Here is a 26,992-nt window from a genome sequence, read left to right on the forward strand (position 1 = left end):
TTTTTACGAAATGAATTGTAGGGTTATTATTTTTGATCAAATCTCTCAAGCATTCTGGCAATCTCTTAATTTCATTTCTAAAAAATTACCCTGATGTTACCCTTTTCTTTGTAAAGAATATTCTTTAGAATTTTCAAGCAATAATGACGGTGTGTCCTCCTCTGATGAAATAAAATAGGAGCGAAGATTTTGGAACGCCGCAAACGAGATACGAGTTTTTGCATGTTCTCCGCCGCCATGTGGTCATTGAAAGGAGTGAAAGCTTAAGTCCATGTAGGTGACATTTTCGGTTTAGCGACTTTTTTTGAGTTCAGTCAAGTAGGAGATTCTAACTAAACATTCTCTAGTATCCTAATGAATAAATTGCACATGCACATAAAAAATGCACATGCAATATCGAGACGAGATGGCAGCATTTCATTAAAGAACCATTAAATGCCATTTAAGGGAGAGGGGTGGGTCGAACAGAACGTTACGTAATTTTCTTAAGAGGCGCGCAAATCTGTATTAAGGGCACGTTTTGAAGGGGGGGGGGGGGGTGAGAGGTAAAAAAATATATTTTCAACATTACTTACTTTATGAACTGTCCCGTAGGAGGCCCAGAAACTTATATTTCAGGGCAGAAACCTTCAGGGCACACACACTTAGCAAAAAATACGCAAAGATGTAGTCTACCTTTCAATTAGAGAAAAATTAACTCCAGTAATCGTAATTTTAATTATTATGACTATAGTTGAAACTGATAATAGATTTAAAATAACTAAGGGAAATAATGAAATTAAGCAAATAATAAGATATATGTGGTTTATAAAATATTTAAACTTACCGAAAAAATTAATATTTATACTTCTTGAAGAAGAGACTAAATGTCGCATTCAAGCAGGACGTTATGACTCGATGGTTAATGAAATATTTTCCTATAAATTTGTCTTAATTTCCTCCAATATGTTGTCATCATCCTCACTTCAATGCGTCACGGATATACATTTATACTGGGTGAGAAATTTGGACATGGTGCGACGACGACTGCTATCTCTGATATTTATTACAGAACAGTCCGTTCATTTGTCGCACGCGCTTGGACTGTCCGTCATTTTGAATTTGGCGCTAGAAAATTGGCGCAAAGTACAAAATCCAATCACAGACTTGGAACGGTCGACGCATGCGCATTCAGATTTGTTGATGTTTTGAATGTTGTGATACGATCCTAACCTCAAAGTTATCGTGAACTCAAATCTACAGTCGGAAAAACACCGCTATTTTTTGTATTTTCCCGTCAATTATATTTTTTCCCTGCCTGAATCTGCCATCAATTCCGCCAGACTAGTTAGCAAAAGTGATGTAATAAGGGAAAGTAGTTCAGATGTTCGCAAAATGAGTGACAGCATAAGTGCCAGTTCGGTTGTGGAAGTATCTAGAAGCACTGTTGATAATTCCCCTCGTGATTCTGATCCTAACTCAGTAACTGATTCTTTGAATAATAAAGAAGAAGGTCAAGGTACTGATCTTGTCAAGGAGGCCCCTGTAAGTACTGTCGGCACTCTGTCATCTGAAACCGTACCTGACTCGTCCACCACTGGAAGCGAAACAAACAGTCATCCAAGTCTTGATCCTGCAAACTTACATTATGAAGGAGACATCTGTATCTACACAGATCCTGCCACCAAGTACCAATATGCGTGGAACAGCGAAAAGTACGAGTGGATTCCAAAGGACGCTGTCTTTTCCAATGTTACTATTCCGGGTCCAACCACTGTAAATAAGCAGAAGAGAGGTACGGGTAAAAGGCTTTGGATACATTTTATCGTTTTTTCCTCCTTAGATCAAATCAATCAGTGCCTTATACTGCAGAAACATGTACAGGCTGAATGCATAATCCCTTGCAGCCAACTGCCAAACCAGGCCTCACGTTGACTCCAAAACTTGCAAGGCTCAGTGGCAGGTCGGGCCAGTCTCGTCCCACCGAGCCTCACTCGTAATTTTGCAAGTTTGGGCATGACGGTTGACCGCAACGGGAAGAATTTCTCTCAGACCCCTTGAACTTGCAACATTCGGTATTGCATCACATTATAGAAGATATCACTAAATTATGACCTGTGTGGCAGATAGGCACAACTTGACATGACCTCTAAAGGCTAAATTTCGTGCGAGGATTATATTGAAATGTGTGCGTTTTCATTAATGTTTTAGCCCACTGCTTTCCTCCAACACTGAAAAAATCTTGACCTATTAATCGATATAATCATCAACCAGGTTCTATATTTTAAGAATAGATAGTTAAAATGTTGCATTAGGAAAGATGTTTCTCATGGTTGATCAAATGAAATTTGAAAGGTATGATGGTCAGATTTTTATCAGGGGCTTTTATCATCCTTTGAAACTAGGAAAATTACTTGTGCTGCTATGAGTAGGAATGGTCATCAGAGAAGGGGAGCAAGGGCTTCCAGCGTAATATTTGTGATCATAAATTAACGAATGGTTAAATTCTTCCATTGCTTGGCTATTAAATATGTCTCTTAAAGGGCAACATTAAAGCTAGCTGTGCTTTATTTAGTAAGTCTTGTCGGGAAAAAAACCTGAAGGATCGGCTTGCTTTTACTTTTAAAATTTGACCTGAAATAATTACTTTCATACCTACTGATGTTTATTTATTTCGCCCAGTCTGTGGGGCAACCAATTTGAATGAAAGAGAGATGGGTCAGGCACATCAAGCTGCTTGAAGGCTACTTTCTTTAAATCCTGCTAAGCTTTAATTTCATCTTGGGAGAGAGCAAGACATCAAATAGGAGTTAAGAATCAAACTGAAATGCTATTGTCAGCTGATAAAATAATAGTACTAATTCTCATGTGTTTGATACCTAGTGGTAGTCCATTGTAATAACTTCTTTTGAAATTTTTAGCTAGGAGGGACGATGAAGAGGAATTTGATGATGATGATGATGATGATGATGAAGATAATAATAAACCAAAAGGGAAAATCATCAACACCCTAGACATGTCTAAAGGTTCCTATGGTTTTGAAAATGGCGTCCATACTTACAAGGATCCTTCTGATGGAGCTGTCTACTTTTGGGATGAAGAAAAGAAAGCTTGGTTTCCGAAGGTAAAAGACCTGCCTCTTTTTTCTTCAATTAAGTAATTAAGGATTCTAACTTAAAAATATAAATGAGTAACAAACACTAAGAAGTGGCCCAAACTTTATGTAACAAGGTGGAGAAATGGTGCTGGGTCCACACCATTTCGCAGGGAAAACAAGGCCAAGAAATTCAAAAAAATTTTCAAAGGGTCAAACATTTTTTTTTGGTCTAATTAATACCAGTACAAGACTGAGGGGGGGGGGGGGGGGTGTTCAGCTCTGGCAGCTTGCATTGGAATACTGAGTTGAGGTCATGCCGAGAGATCTATAATGGCGAAATGGTGTGAACCTAGTACCATTTTTCCACCTACTTTAAAATATATCTGTTTTTATGCTGGTCATAATATTAGTATTTAGTATGTAACCCAAAATTTGACCGTTCACAGTAAACGGGACCTTACTAAGTACAGAAAAACTGATAAACAGGATTTTGGTACAGCTGCAAAGAGGAGATTTTTGAAACAGCGCAATAAAAACCTAAATTGTCAAACCAAACTGGAGGTACAACGGTTTAAAATTGCAGTTCAAAAAACCTGAAGGAAAATCTGTTCAAAGTTTTAATCTTCCATGTTTGAGGCTTTATTTTTTTATAAAAATGCAACTTTGAGCCCTTTACTGGCACAAAAATCAACCTATATCACAACATATTGAAGCATCATCTGGGCACCATCTAGCTGTCATAAACGGCGCAAATGCTACTCCACAGGCTGGAGCAAAAGTAGACTCCGTCAAAATTATTATGTGCAAATGAGTTTTAAAATGATATTTTAATATGAAATAAATTTTGAAATACCTCATGCATACATAATTTGTTCCTCTTTACAACCTCTCTATTGCAGGTTGATGATGATTTTTTGGCTCATTACCAAATGAGTTATGGTTTTATAGACAATACAAGCTCTAAAGAATCGGATAAAACCAAAGATGAATCCGACGCCAAAAATTCAAAAGGGAAAAAAAGAGAAAGTGAGTCAGGTGCAGATGGAGAAACTGCCCCCAAAAAGAAAGCACCCCAGGAACCAAGTAAGTGCTTTAATCAACAAGTATTCTAGTCTCAAAATAAAACCTTCCATTGCTGATACTTTCGTTTTACATACCTTTGAATCATTAAGAGCACCAAACCTGGCTCACTCCTTTTACGACATCTTGTAATATACTTTTCTTCATTCCATGTACATATATAGGGTGTCTAGCGACCAGGAAAACCGGGAGAACCGGGAAATGACAGGGATTTCTTTGGGTGTCAGGGAAATGAGGGAAAACGTCAGGAAATCCGCAAAATTTTGGCATGTCAGGGAATTTTATTTTACAAGCGATTTTCGTGTGAGGGAAATGTCAGGGAAATCAGGAATCAAGAATTTTTTTGAAAGTGGTTCGCGAATTTTACTCTTGTAGAAATTTCTACCAAAATTTTAACCAGAATTTCTGTTGATGTCCTGTAAGTTTTATAAATGATGCAAAAATATCTCACATAAGTATAGGCATCATATATTTTGCTCTATTTTTTACATGATATTTCTAAAACATGGAAAAATTCTTACTTACATCTAATCAGTTCTAATGTGTCAAAAAATAGATTAAAAAAAGAATCTGAGATAAGACTGCCGCTTGGTATTGGAGTTCCCCTGATTTCCTTGTTGACATACAGCCAAACTTTCTCTCGAGTGCTAAAATGAGGAATCTTCCTGACTCTTTATTGCCAAATAATTAAAGCGTTCCGGGCGTATTGTGCAGAAACGGTGCATTGTAGAAAGTCAGCGCAATGATGACTTTTGATCAGCATCTTGAGATGAATTGAATGCAATAAAAATATTAAAAATAGATTGTGGTTCAATTTCCCATAAGGAGTGTAAGGGGTCCTTTCTAGTTTACATGATTCTCACTCAAATGTGAAGAACAACCTCCATTAGTTGATATTTTCTCTCTCTCAAAATTTTGTGTAGACATGCTGTATGGATAGAATTCCCTTTTTCAGCTTACCTTAAATTATCTCTAAACTGTAATTTTTTTGTCAGCTTGGTTTCAGCTTGATGATGAGAATAATACTAAAGTGTATGTGAGTAACTTACCTTGTGATATCACGGAGAATGAGTTTGTGGATTTAATGCAAAAGTGTGGACTAGTGATGAAAGATTTAGAAACTAACAAAATGAAGATCAAATTATATTCAGATCCCAAAACAGGATTCTTGAAAGGAGATGCTCTTTGCACTTATATCAAGGTAAGACCCTACTACCTACCATCTTTAAATTGTTCTAAAATTTTCACTTTTTTGGCTTTTTTTCCATTTACCTCCGTTTTTTCTTTGTTTGCTGTGTATTCTCTCCCTCATTTTCCAAATTCTATTTACCTGTTCAACATTTTTGTCCTTCCTACTTTGTTACAGCAGATGTTTGGTTTTGCTTGTATTTAAGTTATCAAGCATCCTCATAGACTAATGAATGATCTAAAAAGTAACTGTCGGTTTCATCTGTAAGGATAGACATGGTTTTTTTTTTGAGCCTCTTGACTGCTACGAACAAGAATTCTTGTCCTCCTGTAACCGCTTTGAGTCCGTACAGACTAGAATTCTCATCTTGGAACTTCAAAAATCTTCATTTTTTATGTTTTTATTCTAAAAAAAAATTGGCTGTCGATAACTAATTTTGGTGACTGATCTTCACTACTACGTACTTAAGGATAAAGCATATAAAATTGCAAGCTGTTTTGTTTAGGAATAATTGGATAAAGGTTAAAAAAACTATAAACAGGCATTTTTGCATGATTTCCTATCCCAACCTAGGCTGGGAAAGCACAACGTGAAAATCTAACCAAGGAGTCTAAGGGTCAAATTGAAAACAAGGCCAATCCACAGTGGTCAGTCATTGTGCATCTTTTAAGATCCACTCCCCCGCCCGTCCGTAACTCAGCGGCACTCAATGCTACGTTACATTGGGTGCTCTGGTGCTCCCTTAAGAAATACATTGCAGGCACTCAATACTACGTCACTGCGCAGTAGAGTTCCAAAACTCGTCCTCGGGAATGACTGACCTGTGTCGATTGAAAATGTTCAAGAAGTGAGGGGGCCTGAATATTAGAGCGACATGTGGAGCCAGAGTGTATATGGTCATGAATATAATACCTTGTAATATATACTTTTGTTTGGAGTAAAATATACTCCGCAGAACTTAAGTATGTAGCATGAAGAGTAGAATTGATGCTGTGCAGAGAGGGAATGTGCAGCTGGACGATGTGGGGTCCGAACTTTGCCTGAGGAGCTCACTGTATATTGTTTTGACAGAAGATCTCTAGATCTCTCATGACTTTAGACGCCGGTGAAATAGTCTATTTCACTTCGTTTCTATCAGTATAGTTTATCTTTTTTGCCTGCAAGTGGACTGAGTTCATCAGAAAAGAACCAACCCACATTTTTGAAAAAATTGAGTTTAGAATATTTTTAAGTTCTACTAGTCGTATATATTCCCCTTCCAAAATCTCAAAGTCGTGAAAAAAAATTAGTCTATGTGAAGAGGGGCTCAAGTTCATTTTCTACATCGAGCCTTATGGAGAAACACAACTTCAAACCTCTTTTTCTCAGTTTCAACTTTATGTGGGTTGCTTCTGCTCTGTTAAACTAGGTCCAAGTAATACTAATATTTCTTTGATGAAAATTTTGGAAGAAAGAAATTAAATTGGAAGGCTTGAAGGGATCAATTTTTTTTATTTATTTTGCTAGCGAGGCTTAGGTACTGTACAATTTTACATATTCTGTTTATTACGCCTGTATAATTTCATTTTTGGAAAGTTGGTACTCTCGTTGTATTTTTGGATCTTTTCGTACCTCAAGTTTTGTTTCACAAATATAGCGTCTTTCCCTCAAACATTTCTCAGCCTTCCAATTGTATTTTCGTTTTGCATTTAGAACAATACAATGAAAGAAATAGTCTTTCTGCCTCCTTCTAGCTCGGGTCAGAAATTTCCTGTTATATTTAACAACCGCGCCGGTTGGGCCCCAAAGCCATTGCTTTTGCTTCCAGTTGAATATTCCCCCTATCCATCGATCCCGTTCAGCTGAAACAGACGAATTACTCACTGATTAATTTTTATTTTAAATAAATGACTGTATAAAAGATAAACAATATCGGCGTTCATCTTATGTAGCTCGTAATTTGTTCTAATAGAACTGTCCGAGTCCCCTTACATGAAGTTCAGCACATTTTTACAAGGCGGCATGGCGTGTTGCTGGTAACTCATTTGAAGGCGTTTTATAGTTCGTATTTCGATAGCTCGTTAGCTCGCTCGCTCGGTGTGCTCCGACGCTCCGTGTGCTTGCTGCTGCGCCATCACTGTACTGCCGTGCTCAGGAAGAACGCCGTATGAACATTAGAGAGTTGCCTAATTTCCTACTATAAAATGTTTATTTTTGAGGAAAATTGTGAATATTTTTCCTTGACATTTTCAGACACTTGAAATCAAATTACAAACAGAATTATCTGAGAAATTGGCAGGAAAATATTCGAAAATTTTCCTGAAAATGAGTGATTTGCCAGAGAAAATTTGGCAACGCCTGAAGGTTCATACGGCGTTTTTCCTTAGCACGGAAGTGTACAGTCAGCATTCAGTGATCAGCCCTCTCATGCTAGTGCAAAATTTCATGGCGCGTCAATGCTCCCCACCTCTGATTATTATTAGCGGACATGGGTCATCAGTTCAATTATAATGCAATCTGATCTCTTCGTATTTTTATCCTGCTCTTCGGAATTTTTGTAGAAATCTCCTTACGGCTGTAGTCACGCGCATGCGTACTACTTTCTTGTGAAAGCGGCCGAAAATCAGTGAAACGGCTTCTTGGCAATGTCGTTCAAACTTATGACTTAATCACAAATAAACTCGATTTCTTACCTCCCCCCCCCCCCCCCCAAAAAAAAAAAACAGTAATAACGTATTTCAATTTGTTACTCTGTTTTTTACTCCAACCTCCTTTTTTTTCTTCTTTTCTCAACGAGGACTAATTTGAGAACATTTGCAATGAAGAAATACAATTTCTGGCTCATTCATAAAAATCCTTCCGTCCCTAGGGAAATTAATGATACTTACGTTTTTTTAAAACTAGGCCAGAAATTGTAGTTCCAAATTACAAAATGTAGTCCAATCATTAAGTTCTTTCATAAAATCGCTTTTCTTTTTTAAGCTCTTATGGTATGAGTCTCTGAATTTCCCAACGAGGAATTCGTTTAGTGCCACTTCATTCCTTTTGATACTTAAAGCATCAGCGGAAACTTTGAAAATCGTTAACCGATACTTGTGCTGCATACACAATATCTTTATTGGTTGAAAAGGTCTCATCACGTGATCATTAAGTGCCTACATAAACAAAATTATAGTCTGAGCATAAATTCCGAAAGGTAGCATGTTCTTGCGTAGGTTGAAGTTGACTTCTGTTTACGAAAGTTGATAATTTTGAACGTCGACGATCAACAGGTCACCAGTGGCGATTTTCCAAGTTGGCAACACTGTTTTTCCTCCGTATAAATCCATTGAAAATATCGATTCTAGGCTCACCAAGAATCGATTGTTTTACCTGCATTTAAATGGAGAGAAAACAGCGTTGCCAACTTTCAAGAATCGCCACTGACAGTCACGAATAGATGTCACCTTCTCTGATTCCTTTCTCCAGTGCGTTTGTGAGCATGCGAATCAGATCATTTGAACTACTTTTGCAATTGATCACTAGACAAGGTACGAATTTAAGCATTCCGGTACATGTTTCTTAACCAAAATTTCACATAGAACACGATTCGCGCAACGAAAATTACTGAAACCAACTCCTAACGAAGATATTAACCTTTTCATTTCACATTGGTTTCGAGGAATTTGAACTGCCTGCTCACAAGAAACTCGAAGCTCTACGCGAGTCAAATCGCGCACGACAACGGTCTCAGCAAGTTTCTTAATCAAGCAATATTCATTTCCCACCATGTGTTGTTCGAACTATAGGCAATTTGCTATAGCTGATCCAAAGCGTCAAGATTGAGGTTGCCAGATTTTTACATCGCGCAGAGACTGTCATGATAACGTTTAGCGCGGGATGTGAATCACGTAGAGCATTGAGTTTTCATGAGCGGGTGGTTTGAATTCACGCATCAAGAATCATTAAATATCGTTGTGAGGAGTTGATTTCGATAATTTTCATTGTGCGCATCGTGCTCTACGTGAAATTTTGGTTACAGAACAAATAATCAGAGTGCTGAAATTCGTACCTTGTCTAGTGGTCCATTAAAAACCACGGCCGGATTCACCTACTTGCCGCCCATGGGCCGCCTGTATTTTGCCGCCCCCTTCTCATTCGTTTTGAAACTCGATAAAAACCATCAAATGAACGTGTCAGCGGGGGAAGGGTGCATAAGATGCATTTACTCGTGTTGAATACATTTTTTGGGAAAGCCTTGTCAACACTACTAGCAAAAGTTCACGGAACTTTGCGCGAACTTTGCGTAAACCTATCTTTGTGTGGACAAGACCTCCCATTCATAAGAAATGAACGAAATTATGAAAGAACACACATAAATGTGGATCAATGATTTTAACTTCCGTCGCCGCGCCGCGCAGACCGCACCGTGTTTGGCGCAATGCGTGAAGTATTCATGCATTTTTGTAGGCGCCATCCGTTTCACGCTGACCGCGCGCAATGACCGCACTGTGTATGATGCAATGCGTGAAGTATTCGTGCAGTCTTGTGGGCGCTAATATGTGTTACATGCCGATCGCCGCGCCGAGGGCTTCTTCTTTCCATCTCAAGTCCTCGTTATCATTTCTCTCTAAGTCGCGCCGTTCCAGGCCAAATTGCGTGTTTGGTCTCTCTCTTAACTCGACTTATTGAAGGTGCTGTCTCTTGCATCACTAAGAGATGACAAAATTAGAAATTACTATACTCTTAGGAAATGAAAGATTTTGTCGCCTTTTCTCGTTTGTAATTTTGTTTTTATAAATCCGATCTTTTTTTTATACCTACACACACCTACACAAAGTGCACATTTTTGCCGCCCCTTAGATTTGCCGCCATGGGTGCGGCCCATGTGGCCACCCCCTTAATCCGGCCCTGTTAAGAACTACAATTTTTGGTTCAGTTTAGAAACAACGTATGCACCCTTAGTTTCCCTTAGCGCGTTATTTCAACAATTGATGGGCAAAAATGCGTAACGGGTGTGACACGTTACGGGTGTGACCAATGAGAAGAGGCTTCAATTACGCAGATGTTGCCTCACTTCTCACCATTTTTTCTATGGTTATCACGAGAAATACACTCATATGCATAATTAGAGGTTATGTATACATCTAATCAGAGAGAGATAGCCAACTTTTTTGCCATATTTCAGTATTTAAAGTTAATACACCTTATCTCCAAAGGACTTCAAATAGAACTCGTTGAAATCTCCCCGATTTGATTGAAATATTTTCACTTTACTATAGGCCCAGACCTACCGTGCCAGGGTTTTTTTTTTGGTTAATTTGGGCCATGCGAGGTCCAGGACCGCGGGGACGAAAGGGGAATCCTGGGTTACCCGAAGAAAAGCCCTGGGACGGTAGGTCTGGGCCACCCTGTAGAAAAATGTAGTTTTGGCATGTTCTACATTAAAATGCGTCATATTGCAGATTGATTTACTGCTTAGGATTGCCTACAATAAGAGTATGAGAAGAAAAGTAAGTTTTTTAACTTTTAAACTCTCTCAAAAATGATGGACCTCAGAGAGACAATTTGTCACACCCGTTACGTCACACCCGTGACGCAAACGGTAGGTCTGGGCCACCTTGTAGAAAAATGTAGTTTTGGCATGTTCTACATTAAAATGCGTCAAACTGTTGATTGATTTACTGCTTAGGATTGCCTACAATAAGAGTATGAGAAGAAAAGTAAGTTTTTTAACTTTTAAACTCTCTCAGAAATGATGGACCTCAGAGAGACAATCTGTCACACCCGTTACGTCACACCCGTTACGCAAACTTTCCCATTTTTCAAGGAAAGAAAAACAGATAATCGAAAACGGATCATCGGCAGTTGAAGCAAAAACCCTTGGCTTCATCATATAATTTAATCAGATTTTTACATTCATAAAATTCGCTGAGTTTCCACTTTACACTCACTGAGGAAAAACTCACTTCCAAAATCGGTCACACCCGTTACGCGTAAGTGTTTTTAAGGGTGAGCCAGATATTGTAGTTCTTAATTGCAAAATGCAGTCCATTTGAGCTCCTTTAATAAGGTAGTCAGACGGTCTGACCACCCAGTCAATCAGACCTCAATATAGCGTCACCGCGGCTCCATGGAAACCGATCCGTATCAATATACAGATTACCCAGACTCCAAATAATCGCGATTTTTCAACTGTTAAAACCTGCTAATCGTGCAAAACATGCCGGAGAGTCCCCTCGAAGAACGCTGATTCAATTTTCCCCCGACGAAAAAATGAGGTAATAGTGCTCAGCGATATGCTCGGTGTCATTTCTCAGTTTAGCCTACAATACTGCTGATGGCTGACCACCTAACTGTTATACTGCCGTGCTAAGGAAGAACGCCGTATGAACACTCGATCGTTGCCAAATTTCCTTTGATAGAACCTGTATTTTTGACCACATTCATGCATATTTTTCCTTGAAATTTTCAGATATTTTAGCTTAAATTTCGTACAAAATTGTCTGAAATTTTGAGAAAATAATATTCGCGATTTTCCCTGTAAATTCGGGTTTTGTTGGAGGAAATTTGGCAACGTTTGAAGAGTACGGCGTTCTTCCTTAGCACGACAGTATACTTGAGTAACTCTCGGACTCTATTGTGTTTAGGTAGCTTGATGATGTACGCAAATTTGATTTGCGTCGTCTCATTGTCTCCTATTCTAAGTATCGATCGCGTTACCTTCTTCCTTTTTCGTATGATTGAAATAATGAATTTGCTCGTAGTTTTTATTTGTGCGCGGCATAAGCACGATCAGCAAATGCAACTTCTTTTTACTATAAAACAGCAACTAGACGGGATCAGCATCTTTGACTCCGGAAACACTAACATGGCTAAAAATAAGAACCTTCGGAAAATTGACTCATTGAAAAATTCTGTGAAAAACCAAGAGGTTTCAGGTTTAACTGTATTGTCTATACTGTACTGGAGCACAGCGTCTTTGGACTAAGGTCTCTTTTTCCGTTGACGGTATCGTATCTATTTGCAAACCTCGCTAATATATTTTTCATTTCCCCATCATGCGCATCGCCAATTTATTGGTCGGATTTTAAAGGAGCAATACGTTTCTGCTTAGGAGACTTGACAGGAAAGGCTTCAGGTGCAATGAAAGGTGCGTTATCAGGTAGTCTAGTATCAGCAGGATTCTGCAAATTTTCCCGATTCCTTAAGGATTTGAGGTTAATCAGGATTTAATCCCGATTTTATCAAGATTTGAGGAAAAATCGCTCGTAAAATCAGGATTTTAGGAAAGTCGGCCATCTGAATCGATCTATTTTTGTGAAGTTATTTTTCTACGCAAAAAATCAGGATTTGAAAAAATCATGAAATCGGATGTAGCAGTCAAAAATCAGGAATAATCAGGATTTCCCAAAATGAAAAATACTGGACACCCTGGTTGTCATTGGTCATCAGAAGTTGGCTATTGAAAACTACAAGAGTTTCCACGCCCACTACGCCCTGTAATTTTTTAATATTGTATTGGTAAACATCAATGCAGTTATATTGTTATCGGACGCGGTATTGATGACCGAACTAATGAGAGCTAAGGCAAAATTGTCAAAAAATACAAAATTACGTAAGAGGCCTTTCCATCGGTGGAACTGTGTTGCAAACAGAAAATTAATTGAGTCGGTTTCTGTCAGGCAGGCGTAAGTCCAAAAGCTCATGAGCCCTAGCGTTCTGCGTGATCAACGAAAGCCAGGGCTCATGATATTTTTGACCAACAGAAACTGATTCAATTTTTCTTCAGGTCAATTAGGATTGCATCAATCATGTCTCTTCGATGATTTTTAATTGATCTTTTTCTGATGACCACATAACTTCGAGAACGCATGTGCACATTTATGAAGCGATAGGCGAAGGAGTTTTTATGACACCACTAAACAACTCCTTGAGGACTCAAAATTTCATCTATGTCCTTGTGCCGCTGATTCAGCTTTCAGCGCTCGGAACTCTCATGCTCATGCTCACGCATGCCCGAGTGTCCAACGCGTCATGCGTAATGCGTATATGCATTGCGTCACTCAGCGCGTGCGAAGTGCAATCTACTCCTTCAAAAGCACGGTTGCCAATCGAACATCCTTTAGCAACCTTACTCTCGGGAAAGGAAGTGTTTTTCTCGTTGAAAATAGCTGGAAGAGTGCCAAAATGAATTTTTCTCTGAAAGAACATTTTTAGAGTTCAAATGGACCGAGTTAAACAAAAACGCATCAATTTGCATGTGTCGAAGGCAAATATTCAAATCAGGCATTTTGTCAAATGCCTTGGCAAATATAAAAACATTCTTACTTCGATTGAAATTTTGATTTTTTACCCTAATTTTAGACAAAATAATTCGTTGCTCTTGTAAGAAAGAATCCTCTCTAAAAATATGCAGTATACAATAATATGTTAAACGATTGTAAGATCCTGAACGCACATTTATCAAGAAATTTTCCGCACGTCATAAATCATGGAATTTTTAAAATTTTAACATTTTAATGTACTAAAGTTGAATAAAGTTGTGTAAATATTCAATCGTTATTCAGGTCGAAAAATATAAATTTTTCAGGGAAGACTATGAAAAATCAGTATCTGAAAGTCGGTGAGAACGAAAACACACCAGCTCGGAAATTTTTAAACGCTTAAGTCTCTGTCATCAAACATGGTGTATCGATTTCAACTTGGTGCTTTACAAAGTCTTTAAGTACTTGTCCTTCGGCACCAAAAAGGTTTTTCTTAAACCAATGTCTTCGCCCGCTGCGCAGTTTTAGGTGTTTCCTGAACCATTTTTTTTCTGAGTTGATGTGTTTTCGAACTCACTGATTCAATTTCTGTGGAAAAAAATGAAATGGCGGCGGACATTTTTGAACGTCGCATGGCGCTTTTGGTGCTTCGGCCGGAAGGTGACGATATTTGTAGCTGCACTTAATGAGCGGCAACCTTCTCGTTGCAATCCCAGACAAGCCGCGGCTTTTATTGGCGATGGATTCCTTACGCACTCAACATGTCCATTCTCACGTTTTTGTAAATATTTACTTAAGTTTAGCAATCTTCCGGTCCGTCGTCGTAGGCAACCGGAGATGAAGTTGCCGGATCATGGTGGCAGTGGCGTGGCGTGAATTGCGATGTATCGATTGTTATGGCATTTAAACCTATGGTAAAGAATCGATTATTAAGGTGTTCGCTGCGAACACCCTGTTAATCGATCCTTTTCCATAGGTTTAAATGGCATAACGATCGATACATCGCAATTCACGCCACGCCACTGCATGGTGGGCTCACAAATCGCCATGTGCGTACGCGTATCCAATGCCAAGGAGTATATCTTAATGGACCACTAGACAAGGTACGAATTTAAGCACTCAGATACATGTTTCATTTGCAGAATTTCGCGTAAAACACGATTCGCGTAACGAAAATTACTGAAACCAACTCCTAACGAAGATATTAACGTTTTTATTACACATTGCTTACGCGGATTTTGAACTGCCCGCTCACAAGAAACTCAAAGCTCTACGTGAGTCAAATCGTGCACTAGAACGGTTTCAGCAAACTTCTCAATCAAGCGATGTTCATTTCCCACCATGTGCTGTTCAAACTATAAACAACTTGCAATAGCTGAGCTAAAGCGTCAAGATTAAGGTTGCCAGATTTTTATATCGCAGAGACTGTCATGATAACGTTTAGCGCTCGATGTGAATCAGGTAGAGCATTTGCGAGTTTTCATGAGCGGGTGGTTTGAATTCACGCATCAAGAATCATTAAATATCTTCATAACGAGTTGATTTCGGTAATTTTCGTGGTGCGCGTCGTGTTTTACGTGAAATTCTGGTCAAATAACATGTATTAGAATGCTTAAATTCGTACCTTGTCTATTGGTCCATTGCTTCCTTAAATTAAGGGTTCTTAATCAGGGGAAAGTACCCATGCCATTAAATCTTCTCAGGACCGGATTAAGATGGGCCGCGGCCCATGGCGGCAAAATGTAGGGGGCGGCAAATTTTGCAATCTTTTTTAATGTAGTTATCAAAAAAAGAGAGAAAAAAATCGGATTCAGAAAATAAATTACAAACGAGAAAAGGCGACAAAATCTATCATTTCCTGAGAGTAAATGTATAGTAATTTCTAAGAATTTTGTCGTCTTTCGGTGATACAAGAGACAACACCTTTAATTAGTTGAGTTAAGAGAGAAACCGAACACGCACTTCGACCTGGAACGGAGCGGCGCGGCGGTCGGCTTGAAACGCATAGCGCCTACAAGACTGCATGAATACTTCACGCATTGCGTCAAACACACTGCGGTCAGCAGCAGTCGGCTTGAAATGCATAGCGCCCACAAGACCGCATGAATACTTCACGCGTTGGGTTTACGGAACTTAACTTTTGTTAGTGTTGACAGGGTGTTCACAAAAAATGTGCCCAACACGAGTGAACGCCTCTCATACACCCCGCCCCCACCGGCACGTCCATTTGATGGTTTTTATAGATCGCGTTCGACAGAATACACAGGTGAGATTATATTGATATTGATTGGTTCAATATGTAACCACAGCCTCAAAAGTAGATTTAGAAATCTGAGGTAGCGGGTCTTATGTGATCGAATTTTATCATCTCGAGTACCGAATGGCAATGAAAAGTGAAATTGTTAAGAATTTTCTCATTTTTAGCTATTCCAAATTAAATCCTAAAATTTTTGTTTGAGGTTATGTTCTATTGTTTTGAACCAAACGATACATCGAACCACTATCGAATACGATCTATTGATGTTTCAAAGCAAATGAGAAGGGGGCGTAAAGATACTGGCGACCCATGGGCGGCAAGTAGGTAAATCCGGCCCTGAATCTTCCGATCTTCTTCCAAAAAAAGGGGGGGAAAGTGGAGAATTTGCACGAAAAATTTTATTGCTGTATCTACGAGTGCTCAATGAGCTGCGTAAGTAGTATTTTTCATAATTTTTTCTGTAATGGGAAATTTTTGAAAAATAGATTTAGAAGTGAGATAATGTGCCGCCTTGTGCCGTCATCTGGATACATTTCCCATTTAAACACACGTATCTTAGCAGATTAAATCATTTTGTCGTATCTCTCTTTCTATAATTGTTCATTTTATGAACCAAGGGTATCCTTGTCTTCAGTTCACAGCTCCCACTTAAAATTGAACTTCCTCAAATCTTAGACACCTGCAAATGCTCTATCAATGCGATGTTTTTCGATCCGCAGATGTCACCTTCATGCAAGCTTTTTAGTCACCTCAATATGTTCTCAGATATCTTCAGTTCTAATGTACGTGTCGTTATGGCGCATCATAGTCGATTCATTTGAATTTTCAAGGTAAAATTGTTCTGCGGATTGAACAGAAATATTTTTATCGCCAGTAAAGGTAGTACCTAGTTTATGAGGGTTTTTTTCCGAGAATGGTTTTGTAACGCAAGAATTTCCGATCGGAACAATAATTACATAAGCTAACCGTCAAGAACACACTGGGGAAAACACCACATTGGATCTAGAGTCCAGACTCTTGAAAACATTGACAAGAAAAAATACTCTTGATTCAATCGGATTTTTGCTTGAATCAAAACGAAATCCGCTTCAATTAAGAGGATTGGCTCTTGATTTAAGCTAGATTCTGACTGAATCAAGAGTACTTTTTCTTGTCGATGTTTTTAAGAGTCTGGACTCTAGATCTAATGTGTTTTTTTCTCCAGTGCACACCAAATCTTTTCGTCAAGTAGGACCTTATCACAATAAATTCCAAAATTATTAGGGACAGATGAAAAAATGTCAAACTTACGAGGTGACTTCAAGAACTGCTTCAAATTCCGGTCTTCTTTCTTGGTTTCAAGAACAGCAAGGGTGATTTTCTTTTTCTTGGACATCGATTGGCACTTGAAGTGGGCATCATGCCAGGTTGCATTATCGGTACTGATATAATAGCAGCTATTTCCTTGCCGCACGAATTTTGGAGGACAGATGTACACTCTGTCTTCGATCCCTTTCACTATCGATCCGACCTCTGGATCATCTGTAACAAAATAATTGTATCAATCGCTAATAACCATTAAGTAGACGCAATAAAGAGATCGTTCAATTATCATTCGAATAAACCTTTCCCCCGGTTTCTTATTCATCCTTTCTCTTGTCTTTTCTAGTGACAAAATGAATTATTTCATGCAGATTCACCAACATTTTCCCCAATCCATGAGTTTTTTGAAATGAAACTCGGGGGATTTTCTCAAGGCCAACTTTTTGGACCATTCAAACGGATCCAAAAAAGAGAGATCCGTCTAAGCAGGCATATGCTTTCGGTGATATTTATTTCAAATTCCAACCCCTAATTGTGGTGAAAATTGATAAGTCCATGAAAAAAAAAAAAAAAAAAAAAAAAAAAAAAAAAAAAAAAAATTCAGGGGCAAATCTCAAGTCTCTAGCTATCTCTCCCGTCGTTTTGCATCGGGTATGTTACTAATGTATCCAGTGGTAAAGGCCCGCACTGCTCCATGGGAATCGGCGCCATTTTTCGTGGCGGAAAGCAATACCTATTTTCTCAATTTTTTTTTAATGTACCTTTTCTACCTTTTTTTTCCTGTTTTGCCCACTTTATGTAATGCCTGTAGGCTTGTATTTGAGAAATTAATGTCTTTACGTTTTAAAACTGTCCAACGTCTTAACGTTGGAACCGTCGTCTGTTTTTTCTCTGTGCGGAGAGATCTGAACACACTTGCGGGCGTTTTCCACGATTTCAACGCGTAAACATGCGAATTAAACATTTTTTTCCCGTGTATGCCGCACTCTCGGAACTTTTCCAGGGCGCCCGGGAACCCTCGCTCGCTTTGACAAGGCGATGACGAAGATGATCCATCGACCGGGACCCAGGGCCTGAGTGCCGGAGCAATGCACCGGCTGAGAGGGCGTAGTTGTTTGACCCGCGAATTTAAATCTGCGGCTGGCGCGCGGCGCGGCGGCGCGGCGATAGGATTTACGGGCCAGGAAATATGAAACTACTGTCAATAGATAATGGTCGGCTGGATGTTGAGATCATTGTCAGGAGCTCGAGTCGGGGCTCGCGGCGAAGGGGCGGACACGCCAGGGATGAGACACTCCCTCCCGAGATGCATAAGCGGACCCGCTGACGTCCCATCGCCCTGTTTCGGGTTCTCATCATGTTCCGCTCGATTTATGTTCCACCGAGCGGCGAGGTTGTCTTCGCCAAGGAAAAATTGGACCGCGTCCGGCAGAAAGGAACCAAGCCACATCTAGGGTGTCTGCAAGTTCAGAATTTCCGGAAATAGTACTGCATTTTTAAGGGCGCACTGGAAAAAAAAAAAAAAAAAACACATTGGATCTAGAATCCAGACTCCTAAAAACATCGACAAGAAAAAATACTCTTGATTCAATCAGATTTCAGCTTAAATCAAGAACCAAGCCTCTTAATTTGAGCGGATTTCCTTTTGATTTAAGCTTAAATCTAATTGAATCAAGAGTCCTATTTCTTGTCAATGTTTTCAAGAGTCTGGACTCTAGATCCAATGTGTTTTTCTTTCCAGTGCGGTCCAGAAGTACTGAAAAAGTGCGGAAATGCAGCAAAAAAGTTCGGGGTTTTTCCCCCCTTTTTTTGTCATTTTTGTCGCAATTTGAGCGAGAAATTCAAATTTTTGAACTGTTTCGAATTTCTTCAATTGGAGGCACTAAAAAAGTATTGCATTTTTCTGTTAAGGTGGTACTAGATTTCTTGGGAAGGTACTTAAAAATGACTGTAAAAGAATTGATTTTTGGCCAGCCTGTTTTAGTAGACACCCTGGCTCGGCACATGTTTTTGGTCTCAAAATTATGTTTTTGATCGTGAAGCTTGCAAAACCATCGCTCTGGAAAAAAATCCGGCCGTGGAAGCCGTACTTACGGGCTATATGCTGCCGTGCTAAGAAAAAACGCCGTATGAACCTTCATGCGTTGCCAAATTTCCTCTGATAAAGTACGAATTTCCGGCTTTAATTATGAATATTTTTCTTATAATTTTTCGGATAATTTTGCTTGCAATTTCAACTAAAATCCCTGAAACTTAGAGAGAGTCATATTCATAAATTTCTTCATAAATAAACATTTCATTGAAGGAAATTTGGCAACTCTCGAACATTCATACGGCGTTTTTTCTTAGTACGTCAGTATAAACGTTCTGTCCGCGTTCCGGACCCAGAGGCCGGAAGTTCCGGGCGTAGCACCTGGAGCAATCGAAGCAACGGCTTCAGGACCCGGAACTTTCGGCTCCTGAGCCCGAACGGACGGTATGTCTTTATAGCCCGTAACTTTTTTTCAGTGCGAGGCAAAAAAAAATGTATCATCATTTTGTAATTTATCGCAACGGCTTAAACGATTTAAGGGAACGGAAGCTAGGTGTTTTGACTGATAGTGAGGCTAACCGCGACGCGACGCGACGTGGGCCATGCTAAGGAAGAACGCCGCATGAACCTTCAGACGTTGTCAAATTTCTTTTGAAAAATCACGATTTTCCGGGGAAATTTGTAACTAATATTTTCTTTCCAATTTTTAGAATTTTGTTCGTAGTTTGATCCAAAATGACTGAAAATTTTGAAGGAAAATATTCATAAAGTTTCCTCAGAAACGAGAAATTTATCGGAAGAATTTTGGTAACGCTCGAATGTTCATCTGGCATTTTACCTTAGCATGGCAGCATGCAGCAGTGTGGATCGTCGTGCAGAAAATATGTAGACGTGTCAGGATTTTGACCCAAAGGGGTCGAGTGTCATGGATTGAGGAACAATTCATTACCGGGCTATGCAATCTTATTGTTAGTATCAACTTACTCTGACCAAAATTTTACATCGTCACATTCACATTGAAGGCTCTTGTTATTTTAGAGGAATAAATGGTTGTCAAGTTTACGAAAAAAAAGTTTTCACATACTATGATACTTAAAAAATTGCGCAGTATTAAGCACGTGTTGTGGAAATTAAAGGCGTGGACATAGATCTGGATCTTTTTTGCTTATATCGTTCTCAATGCATGCTCAGGACATGCTTCAAAATTTAAGGTGATATCAACCCATTAACACCCATTTGAAAAAAAGTTCAATCTCGGACTCCCTTTGACTACTTCTGGGGCACGTAATTTTAGGAACGTGAAATTCACAATGTTTCCCTGGCTATTAACCTGTAAACATTTCCGAAAGTATTTTAATTTACTGAGGATTTGATGTCTCTTCTCCACACCCAAAGTTTTCTTCAAAGGTTTATATCCAGTTTTTCGTTTCGTTTCGTTTTTTGAAACAATTTGCTTACATCTTAGTCTATTGACAAAAGATGACTCCTAGTTACTTTAAATGTTGGCCCTTTACGGTGTTCGTTATGAAGAAACCGCACGAAATAAGTATATAGCAATGTATCAAAATCCAAATTGAACCATGTTAACAGCATTTCTAGGGTTTCCAGCGATCTTGAAAACCTAGAAAGTCAGAGAATATATAGGAATAGTCAGGAAATTTCGCGAGCAGCGTTTAGCAGAAGTTAGCGTAATCAGAATGAGAACAAATCGAACTGGAAATTTTGTTCAAAATTCAGAGAAATCGAAAGTTTTGGAAACAGGAGAAAAAAAAAATATCAGGGAAAAGTCGAGGATTTGGAAAATGAAGAAATCAGGGAAACTTTGTCATTTCCAAACAATTTCCTTCGATAATATTTGAAATCTTGAAAGATTTCATCAATTCAGGTGAACTATGAACCCCCCCCCCTCCCCTCTACATTTCGCATTTTTTCGACCTTCCAAATACATAGGGGAAATTTTGATAAGTTTTTCGGTCTTAGCGGTAATTTTAGGATATTTTTTGCCGCTCCCCATCCCCTCAAGTGAACTTGCTTCCCCTAGAGTCCCTTTATACCCAGAGTTAAGACAACTCGATTATCAGCTGACTGGCAGCCGGCCTTGGCTGGCCACGGAGGCCGAAACGAGTGCACCCAAACGAACGATATTGAGGGATAAGGATCAGGAATCCTGCGATGTCTGTCACACAAAAACAACAACATCAACAAATTGATCAATTAAAACGAAAATTAGATTGGTTTGTGAATAATTTCTTAATCTATTTTCATTTTAGACCGATGGAAATAAAAATTTACTCTTGATAAACCACAATCAGGTAATATTTTCATTATTCTTGTTCACATTCGAGGTACCGCCATCGTGGTGCACTCGTTTCGGCCTCCATGAGCGAGAACCAATCAGAATTGGATTTTTTTTAGGCCACTTTCAGCCCAACCAAAAGTGAGTTGTCTTAACTCTGGGTATAAAGGGACTCTAGCTTCCCCCTCCCCCTGAAGTGTCCGGAAGGGCAGGACACCCTGGCTGGAATTAAAGTTCTACATAGACCACTGCGTTTTATCAACCTGAGCCTTATAGTATGTAGTTCATTCAGTTCGACTGTATGTCTCCCCCTACCTCCACCTTCCTCCTCTTTCCCTCTAGTCTGCGAATGCATGCAGTTCGAGTTTCACGATCGTTTTCCAACGCGAGCGCACGCCGCACTCCGCATGTCGAATCGCCGGCAATGAAATCTCTTAATTCCCCTTCGTGAACACCATCACATCGACGCTAAGTTGCTCGATCCCATCGATTAAAATTCAAAATCTTGGTGCTAGTACGTGCCGTTTATTTTACGTTCGTCTCGGTCATAAACGTGAAATTCTGGCATTTAGCTCGGTGCAGCGGCCCCTCCCGCCCCCTCCCCCCTCCCCCTCGCCCTCCCCGAGCGGCAATTCGGAACCACTCAACGTGATTCGATTTGAGTGCGCCTAACGGGACTAATGAGTCTAATGGCAGCTGTGATCTGGGCAGCCTCAAACATTTTCCCAATCTGCTGCGGATTTTTAGAGCTTCGGAAAAAAAATGTTAAAAAAATGTTATTTGTTCTATAGTAAAACTAGCTCTGTTTTGAAGCATCGTATTATTCCACACGCTTATTTCTAAAGAGGGGTACACGGACTTTATGTCCACTTTTTTTACGCCCACAGACTTTTCGTCCACAATTTTTACGTCCACAGTTCTAAAGCCCACACTATTGTTAAGTCCATTACTTAAACGTTCACTAAGTTAAGTCCACAAATGTAAAGTCCACTAAAATCAAATTCAAGCGTCATATTTCAGTCCGTGTGTAAAATTATATCGACAATATCGAAATGAAAAAATTAAGAGAGAATGAGGTGTTGTTATCGTAACTCATATTTTAAATGAAATGTTAATTTCTTCTTTTCATTCATCTTTTCAAATTGTCTTTGGTAAATACTTGGTTTCATTTCTATACTTGAAATTTCCGATATAAAATATGCCTGAAATGTACATTCTTTTTTTCTTAATGAAATTGATTACTTCATTTTAAAAACATTTACATTTTTAAAACGTGGTAAATATTTGTAAAACCTTTTCCAAGCAATGGCATCGATATGAATCTCAATGATCCTATAGAAAAAGTGATGAAAGAAACTATACAAAAATTAATAAAAGAGGAAAATACTAAGAAGCAAGCAATTTTTTGTGTACATTGACCTCCTTGAGTCAAGTACGTCCAATTTTGAGCGTTTGGTTGCGCTTACACCACGCTGCAGCACAGTAAAAGCCCAAAACATAAAAGGATAAATTAGAATGATTTGGAAATCATTAAATTTGACACGGAACCACTATTATATTTACAAAAAACACATTATATTTTCCAGTAGTACATATTTCTTTTTCATCAGTTTAAAAGGGAATAATCAATGCAGAGAGTGCAAACATTTCAAAATCATGAGTTAAAAAACGCTGACTCCGCGAGTTTGAATATTAGAGCCTAACACAGAGCGGAGCGGCGTGTTAGCAGCGCAGAACGCGCACTGGCGCCTACAAACCTAACGGGATACTTCACGTATTGCGCAACGCGTGAAGTATCCCATTAGGTTTGTAGGCGCCTATGGGCGTGTCACGCTGGTTGCCTGCCGCGCCGTAACACTTTAAGCAACTATTTCGCGTCAGAGGCGTTGCGCAGTATCCTACAAGATTGAAGGCGCACGAAATAACTAGTTAAAGAGGACTTTCAATTTTGACTGCATCTGTTACTGAAAAATGTTTAATTTGGCATTGGAGCGTTTCCTAGGCTCCCGCTTTGGTTTTCATCTTATCATATCCGTACAGTGTACACATGAACATATGGTTTTATCTGCTCTTAGAGCCTGTTCTCTTTCATGACTTGATTCATGAATGAAATGTTTTTAAGAGTGAAGGTAGTAGTGGTATGCATTTATTTTTGAGGTGGTTCCTGTCATTTAAATGAGAATAAAAAAATGTGGACATAACATGTCCACAATTTGGAACATATTCATGATTGGACATTAAATCATGTGGACTTAATTAAGACTGGATTTATTGTTTAGTGGACATAAATAGCGGTGGACATTTATTGAATGGACGAAAGGTAGGTGGACATAAAGTCCTGGAAGCCTAAAGAAGACTTTAAATCGTTTTTATGAATCTTACATTTACTGCTTAATACTCTTAAAGTTAAGCTTAATTCTTTAAAACTATGATTTGTTTTTTCTTTCTAGACGTCTTCTTACGCCCAATGTAAACCTGCAATTTGAAAAAAAAATTAAATTTAATAATTTTGATTTTTTTAAAATTTAATTTGTTTTAAAATTTTTTGTTTAATTTTTTTTTTAATTTCAATTTTTTAATTTTTTTATTCGTGAATGAGTCCATGTCGTCGTTGGCCTAGTGCTCCCATTTCCCGGAACCCGGATCAATTTGAACACCAAACTTTTTCTGTCGATGTAAAAACCGAAGTTTCTGGTTATAGGAACCAACTCTAGGTTAGATCAATCAAATTTCGATTTATTTGATTGAAATCTTCGGTCATCTGAACCAAAAGAATTAAGTGTTATTCAATATCGGTCTTCTTTCTCAATGTGCACTCCTCGGTCTATGCCGGTGAAAGTAACTCACAGAAAAAGGCTACAACTCAGCCCTTGCTATTTATTTTCGCAATAAGGCTGCAAGTTCAGGGCGTTTTTAGCCAATTCTACGTAAATTGTGGATAACTACGGAACCTCTCTTGGTCACCCTTCTGAAGGCCCCTGTCCCGTAAATAAACTCATGTAAAATGTTGTAATTTAGTAAAACTAAATCGTACCCAAGTCTAGGAGATGTACCATCTGAGTAAGTTGCATGAGTATGAGAGCTCCAAAATGTTTCATTGTGGCGTCTCCTTTAAACAGCAGCATCACTGTCACACGAAATCTCACTTTTAATCACTTCCTGCGTTATAATCCGGCGTGTTCTGTGCCTTGAAATTTTTTCGAACATTTAAGCACTGTCTAGAGCAACAAAGTACGTAAAATTACAGAATATGCAAACTACGTATGAACCGTAAATGAACACAAATAAATGAAACTTCTTTCGAAAAACTATATTTTCACTCAATCGTATACAGTTTTTCCAACATTCAACGGGTGTATCTGCTGCTGTTGGTGAAAAATCCCTCGAAAAATTAAAGAGAGCGATAGATTTGTCCGCTTTTTTAGTTAAGTAGAATCAAGGTGAAAATTTCATCGCGCACTCTCGATCATCGAACTTTGATGCACTGATGCAGTAAACACCACAATGAAGTTTACCGCGGGATCTGTGCAAGAAATTGTGACTTCACAAAGCGCGAAAGATAATTTGTCAGCTTCTACGACACTTTTTTAGGCTTCGAGTAGGTTCAAAACACTAAATTTTAAGTGATTTCGTTTATTTTTAAATTTTGAAGAAATATTCAAAGACTTTGTCAAAACTAATCATTTAATCGAAGCGTTATCCAAATACATTAATCCTCTGAAATCCTTGATCAAATTCCGTCACTGCGCACGAGAGTTTCTACTCTTTTTAACGATCTAATCTCTGTAATTGTTTTCGGTAACTTTAATAACATTCAAAACACAAGATTCGCTACGGGCGAATCACGCGCTTAAGATTTGTTTTCACTCCAATCAGGATACGGTCAAATTTCGACCGTTACGTTTCCGCAAAAAAATCGCGTTTTCTGACTCTTTCAATAGTCTAATCTCTGTTATTTTCCATAATTTTTACGACAAAAAGCTTCCAAAATTCCAAAAATATGTCAGGGGGAATCAGGCGGGTAAGATTTGTTTCACTCCGAACAAGGTGCATCAAAACTGCGATCGTTACTTTTCCGGGAAAACCGCATTTTCCGAATCTTTTCAACAGTCTAATCTCCGTAATTGTTCTCCGTAACTTTTATAACAAAAAGCTTCAAAATTCCGAAAATATGTCACGGGGGAATCAGGCGCGTAATATTTTTCTCACTCCGAACAAGATATAGCAAAAGTGCGATCGTTACTTTTCCGGGAAAACCGCATTTTCCGAATCTTTTCAACAGTCTAATCTCCGTAATTGTTCTCGGTAACTTTTGTAACAAAAAGCCTCAAAATTCCAAAAATATGTCACGGGGGAATCAGGCGCGTAATATTTCTCTCACTCCGAACAGGAAGTGCGATCGTTACTTTTCCGGCGACTGTAGCGATCAATGGACGAGAGCTTGCGACCAGTTTCGAATGGGCGACGCGTAAGAGGGAACTGTTCCTCCCCGGGTGGGATGCCGCGGACGGGGACTCGGGTTCAGCTGGAGTCTGAAAGATGCCGGGATTTGATTGGTCGATAGATCGCGCGCGAATCCGAATAAGCCCGCTCAGCCGTTTCCGTCCGCGAGACGCGCGCCTTTCCTATTTCCGCCACGACACGACGGACGTTGACGTTGGATGACGCAACCCCCGCCCATGCTGCTTCCCGCAGTGCTCCGTGTTTTCCGGCGGTGAGCTGTGAATGAAATCCAAACCAGGGTGTCTGCTATCAGGATTTTTCCGATTCAATCAGGATTTGAATCAGTGAGAACGAAAACACACCAACTCGAAAAAATGAAAAGAATGAGGACGCACACAAAACTGCACAGCAGTGAAGAAGAAATTCCAAGAAAAACATTTTTTGTGCCGAAAAACAAGTACTTCAGAAAACTTTAAAGGTCCAAGTTGGAACAGATTCGCTAATTTCAATGACCTTTATGAAAATTGACTGTCCTTAATGAAAATTGAGGATTTTAGAGTTACCGAGTTGGTCTGTTATCGTTCTCACCAATTCATTTGAGGTCAATCTGGATTTAATCCCAATTTTATCAAGATTTGAGGAAAAATCGGTCGTAAAATCAGGATTCGAGAAAAGTCGGCCGTCGGATTTTGTTTGTCGAGCTATTTTTGAGAAGTTACGTTCGCCGTGCGTGAAGTGATGACGTCAATTTTTCTCCGCAAACAATCTGGATTTGATGAGGATTTGGAAAAATTATGAATCAGGATTGAGCAGGCAAAAATCAGGATTTCCCCAAATGAAAAAAAAACTGGACACCCTGCAAACGCACCAGAGGGGTCGTCCACGAATTGCGTATGACTGTAGAGGATGGATGCATCAGTAATTTTAAAAAGTGCGGAAATTCATTTCTCAAAATCATTTTTTTTTTCTGCATTTTTGAGCTCTTCGGCTGTCCTTACCATACAATCCGAGAAAGCAGCGGTAGTCCGCTTCTTGGGCTTCTTTAGAACAAAAACGAGTTTGAAAAATTGGACTTCGATCCTTTTTGAAAGT

At 39.1% G+C, this 26,992-nt stretch overlaps 2 protein-coding genes across 2 annotated transcripts in view; one reads left to right on the top strand and one right to left on the bottom strand.

Moving 5' to 3' along the window:
- Positions 1–1,187: 1,187 nt before the first annotated feature.
- barc (RRM1_TatSF1_like and RRM2_TatSF1_like domain-containing protein barc) overlaps positions 1,188–26,992 on the top strand; it is a 44,324-nt gene continuing 18,519 nt past the window's right edge. Inside the window, exons 1-4 of the mRNA XM_019053090.2 lie at positions 1,188–1,774; positions 2,901–3,103; positions 3,976–4,159; positions 5,152–5,357. Of these exons, the coding sequence (XP_018908635.2) occupies positions 1,375–1,774; positions 2,901–3,103; positions 3,976–4,159; positions 5,152–5,357 (993 nt within the window). The 5' untranslated portion in view covers positions 1,188–1,374. The remainder of the gene's footprint in view (positions 1,775–2,900; positions 3,104–3,975; positions 4,160–5,151; positions 5,358–26,992) is intronic.
- Positions 6,815–25,977, bottom strand: LOC109038133 (natural killer cells antigen CD94). The gene is made up of 3 exons (XM_019053091.2): positions 24,492–25,977; positions 17,118–17,348; positions 6,815–7,186 (listed from the first exon to the last, which is right to left on the bottom strand). Exons 1-3 carry the CDS (start codon positions 24,580–24,582, stop codon positions 6,891–6,893), a joined length of 618 nt encoding a protein of 205 aa, XP_018908636.1. The 5' UTR covers positions 24,583–25,977; the 3' UTR covers positions 6,815–6,890.

The sequence above is a fragment of the Bemisia tabaci genome, chromosome 7 (genome assembly GCF_918797505.1).
Source record: "Bemisia tabaci chromosome 7, PGI_BMITA_v3".
NCBI lineage: Eukaryota > Metazoa > Arthropoda > Insecta > Hemiptera > Aleyrodidae > Bemisia > Bemisia tabaci.

Coding starts and splice junctions, on each gene's coding strand:
- LOC109038133 (XM_019053091.2), bottom strand. CDS start 24,582: ATGCTGCTGTTTAAAGGAGACGCCACAATGAAACATTTTGGAGCTCTC. Junction 17,349..24,491: donor GGTACATCTCCTAGACTTGG/GTACGATTTAGT, acceptor ATTTTGTTACAG/ATGATCCAGAGGTCGGATCG. Junction 7,187..17,117: donor GCAGTTCTTGAAGTCACCTC/GTAAGTTTGACA, acceptor CGTCTGTTTCAG/CTGAACGGGATCGATGGATA.